This window comes from Lolium rigidum, chromosome 7, assembly GCF_022539505.1.
Source record: "Lolium rigidum isolate FL_2022 chromosome 7, APGP_CSIRO_Lrig_0.1, whole genome shotgun sequence".
Taxonomy (NCBI): Eukaryota; Viridiplantae; Streptophyta; class Magnoliopsida; order Poales; family Poaceae; genus Lolium; species Lolium rigidum.
In genome coordinates, this window is record NC_061514.1 from 46,044,952 (window position 1) to 46,050,951 (window position 6,000).

At 45.9% G+C, this 6,000-nt stretch overlaps 1 protein-coding gene across 1 annotated transcript; it reads left to right on the forward strand.

Annotated features, from left to right (window-relative positions):
• Window positions 1–2,412: 2,412 nt before the first annotated feature.
• On the forward strand, window positions 2,413–5,825 carry LOC124674777 (G-type lectin S-receptor-like serine/threonine-protein kinase B120). Its single transcript, XM_047210836.1, has 7 exons — window positions 2,413–3,774; window positions 4,225–4,350; window positions 4,455–4,627; window positions 4,724–4,934; window positions 5,050–5,287; window positions 5,385–5,538; window positions 5,632–5,825. Exons 1-7 carry the CDS (start codon window positions 2,526–2,528, stop codon window positions 5,788–5,790), a joined length of 2,310 nt encoding a protein of 769 aa, XP_047066792.1. The 5' UTR covers window positions 2,413–2,525; the 3' UTR covers window positions 5,791–5,825.
• Window positions 5,826–6,000: the final 175 nt, after the last annotated feature.

The following is a 6,000-nucleotide window of genomic DNA, read 5'->3' on the forward strand; positions in this document are numbered from 1 at the left end:
GCATCGGCAGTAACAGATCGTATTGCAATGGCACATTGGTGTGGTATAGTTTCTTGGAGCAAACGTGGTCTATGAATGATTTGAAAACACTTGTCGAAGATTTGGGGTATGAGATGGCACGCAGGATGTATGTGTTCTTCAGTGCAGTTGACAAGCCAGTTGGCTCAGTGCTCTCTTTGTTGAAAACAGAAGACTCGTTCAGGAATATGTTTTACTGGGTGGGTGGTTTTGGGGCACAGATCATTGCAAGTACGCATTGATCATGATAAAAGCATGCGGGGAGTTGACTAGGATAATGTAGTGTTGTCCGGTTGTCCCCTGTGGTTGAACTACCTCATGTAAGAGCATCTCCTGCAGGCCCGTTGGGCGCATGTGCAACATGTGCAACCGCACAGGGCCTCAAAAAAGGGAGGACCTCCAATTTTTGTTAAACTACTACTTAGTGCTACTAATGACAGAATTAGTTGGATCTAGACGTCTAGTAAATGCGTTGACCCACTATGCCGCTTGGGAATCTGGCTACATAATTAACACCACAGCCCCCCGACTCACGCACGGTCCTCTTTCTCGCTCTTCCCTTTCTTTTTTTTCCTCTCTTTAACGCTTTCTTAAGTATCAATCACCAAGGGCCAAGGCCCTCTCAAGCACCAATTTAATTTCGTCCATCACAGCTCCGTGGCGAATTTAATTTCGTCGCGATTTCGCCGAATACTCCGTTGATGCAATGAATAGCTAGAAGGTTCTGCGTGCTCTATACACTATCTATTTTTTTTTTATGTTTTCTTCTCAGTTTCTCATATCTCAATCTCTCCAGCTCCTTATCTTCCGATCTAGCGACTGTTTTGCTGTTTATTTCTGCACAGGACCATAGTGCACCAGTTCGAGTTGGATACGAGTGTTTGGTCGCCGTTTCTTCAAGAGGAGGAGGACTGAATCCGGGAGGAGCAACCACACTTCTAGAGCCACGCTCCCGAAACCAATCAAAGGTTGCTTCATCCCATTTTATTTTCTATTTTTGATACATGGTATTTACCACCCAGTTTCATTTCTGTAATGCCTTCTACAATTAGGAGATACCCATCAGAATATGAATAACGTAAGAGAAAACTAAGGATTAAAGAACTCACCCAATCTTAAAGGGGCACACTTGATAAGTTTTCAGCGAATGAATCAAACTTTTCTTTTGAAAACCTAATAATAAATAGAGTATAAGACCATGTTTTCCTAATTGCGAAGTGCTACAATGAGGATCTGATTTTTTTTTTTTTTCGCACAGGGCCTCCATTTTCTCGGGTACGGCCTGTTTGCCAACATTATACCAGTCTTGAATGGTGCATGCACACATGATTTATCCTGAAAATAGCAAAATATAGGTATTAGAAAATATAAAGGTTGTAACTCCTCCGATCCATAATAGTGGTAGTTTTACTTCAAATTTTAATAAAACGGCGAAAGTTATCATGGATCCGGGAGAGTGTAATATTAATTAGTATACAACAACATTGCTCCCTATAAACTATTATAGAGCATATTCAACCAACCACATCCACATGAAACTATCTTTACAAACTTTTTTCTCTCAAGAAAAGCCACCTTTTCTTGTTTTCTATTTCTGTACATGACATTTTTTTTCTAGTGATTGTGTTGGAGTTGGAGAAGTTTTTTTTTTTTGCTTTGTTTTGAGAATGTGAGAAGCTTGCTAGACTTGAACCGAAACTGCGAACTTTACGGGCCGCCAGCCCACACGCAAGTAGCAGCCGTTTGCCTTCGCCGCCGAAGACGAGTCCCCAGTCCCCACTCCGCACAGCCGCCGCTCGCTCGCCGCAGTCCCCACCCCCCTGCCGCCGCTCGCTCGCCGCAGTCCCCATCCCCCTGCCGCGGTGGCGCCGCCGGTCTGCTAATCATGCCGCCGTCGCTATATGCGTATTCCTTCCACTCCCCACCCGTCCCAGGCGGCCATAGTACGCGGTGCCGGCCAGTCATCGCGCCGACGTAGCCATCCTCCGCTAGTTCCACCCCACCGCGCTCGCCGTCCGCGTTCGTACCACCCAACCACTCGAGATGAATGGTTGACTATGGGATGAGGTACCAAGTGCCAACTCCCCGGCCCTCACCGCCACTACCCCGTCGACGCTCCACCTGACGGTAACCGGTTCCATACACGTCTTTCTTTTGTATATTGTCAACCCAGTAGTCGCTTACGGCCAGTCGGCAACGATGGTGATATCTTGATATTTCTGCACCTTCCCGTGTAAGCTTGCATGGTTACCCTGCAAGGTCCCAGTTCCAGTACCTACCAACAGCATTTATGCTGACGACGACTGCGAGTCGCAAGTCGCGAGAGCTTAGGTCCCTCTGTGTATTTGATGCAGTGAACACAGTCAAGACTTGGACCGTCAGACTGAGATTATGTCGGGCGAACTGGTCATGCTGCTGTGGCTAGCACAAAAGTGGGAGCGGTGTTTCGTCTCCAAGCAGAACATCCAGACTCCAGAGCATTTCCATAGACCACTCGTCACAAGCATATGTGGAAAATAGGCAGGACTCTCCTCCCCTGTTTCATCCTCCTATTATCGATTTGTTTCTGCAAATCCGATGACCGCCTAATGCCTACGAAGCCACTCTTGGCTGGGGACAAGCTCGTCTCAAACAATGGCATCTTCGCTCTTGGTTTCTTCTCCCTGGAGAACTCCACCGCAAACTCATATTTAGGCATATGGTACCACAACATCCCGGAGCGGACATATGTCTGGGTGGCCAACCGCGACAACCCAATCAGCAGCAGTGTGTCCGGGAAGTTGGTTCTGACCAATAGCTCTGAACTTGTCCTGTCAGATTCTAGAGGCCGTATCCTCTGGATGACGGCGAACAATGTCACCACCGGGGGTGATGGAGCTGTGGCACTGCTGCTCGACACAGGAAACTTTATCCTCCAGTCAAGGAATTTCATGCAGATATGGCAGAGTTTTGATCACCCGACGGACACCATCCTCCCCGGTTTCAAGGTTTGGGCAAACTACAAGACCCACACAGCAGTGCGCCTTGTTGCTTGGAAGGATTCTCAAGATCCGTCCACTGGGGAATTCTCCTTCAGTCGTGACCCTAGCACGGCCCTCGAGATCCTCATATGGCGTCAGACAAGCCTGTACTGGCGCAGCGGACTGTGGAACAGCGCGACAGCCTGGAATAACAACGGATACATATGGTCCCAGATCGTCGACGATGGGGAGGAGATCTACTCAACGTACAGCACAGGCAATGACTCACGGAGATCGCACTGGAAGCTGGACTACACTGGCGACTTGATGCTCAGGAGATGGATTAACCAGTCGTGGGAGGTTTTATTCAAACGCCCAGGTGATGGCTGCCGAAACTACGGCTCATGTGGTCCGTTTGGTTACTGCGATAGCATGGCGTCTAGCGGGGAATGCAGGTGCTTCGAAGGGTTTGAGCTGGCAGATGGCTTCAGTGCCAACTTCTCCAGAGGATGTGTGAGAATGGAGACGCTGAGATGCCGCGATGACCACTTCCTGCCCTTGGCGGGGATGAAGGTGCCTGGGAAATTTGTGTATGCCAGGAACAAAAGCTTTGAGGAGTGCACTGCTGAGTGTTACCACAACTGCTCCTGCACCGCTTATGCTTATGCCAACTTGAGCAGTATCCTCGCAACAGGTGGTCCATCAAGATGCTTGATCTGGATAGGGGAGCTTGTTGACTCGGAAAAGTCCGGCGCACTTGGTGGCAACCTGTACCTTCGGCTGGCTGGCTCACCTGGTAAGTAAGGTCCCATGGCTGATTTTGTTCTTTAACCTGCAGTGACATTGGTACCTTAAAATAACGTGCTTTCTCATGTCACCTCTGGATCTGGATCTTGACAGTAACAGCCTGCATGTGAAACTACGATCACAAACCTTTTCTGTCGGTAACATATATCCTTTAGCATTGAACAAACTCATCAGCTTGCATTTCTTCCAGAATGGTGCCAGTGTGCTAATTTTCCAGCTCACACATTTGTAACACTAGCTAGACTTACTTTTGCTGTCTGCAAATACTTATTTTTTTAATTAAAATCTGTAGCCATATCTGAGATGCATTTTCGTATCTACTTTGGTATTATATGCAAGTACATCAATATATTTACTCATCGAGAAAAGGGTAAATGCATACTTTCAGAGGCCATGCTTGAATCTTGATGCAGTACTCTTTTCATCAATTTCTTCACAGGGCACAGTTCTGCACTAAACAAGAGAAAGAGCAGTGTGGGTGTTGTACTAAAGATTCTACTCCCAGTTATATCATTCCTGCTGATACTCACATGCATATATCTTGTCCTTGTATGCAAGCCAACAGGTAGAACAAGGGACTCCAATTTCCTGTAATATGATGTTCAACATGATGTTCAACTGTTCATGTAATAGTGTCGAGTGTTAACGGGGTTACTGATATTTCTGCAGGGATACAAGTAAACAAGAAAAGACCGGGCCAGGGACAGTTGAGCACTTCCCAAGAAGTTTGGGATGAAAATTTGGAATTCCGGTCTATTATGCTTGAAGACATCTCCACTGCAACAAACAATTTCCATGACAGAAACATACTTGGAAAAGGAGGTTTTGGAAAAGTCTATAAGGTTGTATAAAACGACCTTCTCAATCGATCACAACACTTGAAAATCCCTATAATTTCCTCCTGGTTAATTTATCTCAATAATGATTACATGACACAGGGAACACTGGAAAAGGGAAAGGAAATTGCTGTTAAAAGGCTTAGCCAGGGTTCTGAGCAGGGGATAGAGCATTTTAGAAATGAAGTGGTTCTTATAGCCAAGTTGCAGCACAAGAATCTAGCTAGACTTCTTGGCTGCTGTATTCATGAGGATGAAAAGCTTCTTATTTATGAATACTTGCCCAACAAAAGCCTAGACAAGTTTATTTTTGGTATGTTCTAATCATATACTTTAGAAAGTAATATTGAATTGACAAAACAAATTTGTTTGAATGAACAGCTTACTCTGCCCTGCACTCATGTACTTGCACATCCTCTTCTTGGCAGATATTGCAAGAAAGTCTATGCTTGATTGGCCAAGAAGGTTCAACATAATCAAAGGTGTAGCAAGAGGACTTCTATATCTCCACCAAGATTCGAGGACGATGATAATCCATAGGGACCTCAAACCAAGCAACATCCTGTTAGATGCAGAGATGAACCCAAAAATATCAGATTTTGGAATGGCGAGGATCTTTGGAGGCAACGAGCAACAAGAAAGTACCAAACGAGTTGTTGGGACATAGTAAGTAACTCTTGGACTAGCTCTTGGTCTCAAATTTTCATTTAAGCGTCTGAGATAACTCAACTACGCATACTTGCTTGTGAATTGATTTAAATAGCGGTTACATGTCACCTGAATATGCGATGGAGGGCATCTTTTCAGTGAAGTCTGACACATACAGCTTTGGTATTTTGCTACTGGAGATTGTGAGTGGATTAAAGATCAGCTCACCACATCATCTTGTGATGGACTTCTCAAACCTCATATCTTGTGTGAGTGTTACTTACCAGATTCTGAAATGCTCGAGATAACCAGAAATATAGTACTAGTAATTACAAATTACAAACCTCGACGGGATATTTCAGGCATGGAACTTGTGGGCAGATGGAAAAGCAGCGGACTTCATGGACGCGGCTATCAGGGAGGGCTATCCCCCCAATGAAGTGTCAAAGTGCATCCAAATTGGACTATTGTGTGTGCAGGACAGCTCCAATGCGAGAACCAACCTGAGGTTGGGTGGTTAGGAGGATGGTTGTATCCCCAGCCCACCAGAGTTCAAATCCCAGGTTTGACATCTGTGTGTCTCATAAAGACGGAATATTCATTCAGTGGAAGGCGACGTTCCCGTCGACAGTGAGGCGCCTGTGGTGACTTCGTCAATTTCAAGATCCAATCCGCCGGCTCAGTCTTCCGGAGGTGCTCATAGGGGTAGGGTGTGCGTGTGTGCGTTCATA

Excerpts from the sequence above, each read along its gene's own strand:
- LOC124674777 (XM_047210836.1), top strand. The coding sequence starts at position 2,526 with ATGTGGAAAATAGGCAGGACTCTCCTCCCCTGTTTCATCCTCCTATTA. Across the intron at positions 4,628-4,723 it reads GTTTTGGAAAAGTCTATAAG|GGAACACTGGAAAAGGGAAA; the intron begins GTTGTATAAAAC and ends TACATGACACAG. Across the intron at positions 4,935-5,049 it reads CCTAGACAAGTTTATTTTTG|ATATTGCAAGAAAGTCTATG; the intron begins GTATGTTCTAAT and ends TCTTCTTGGCAG.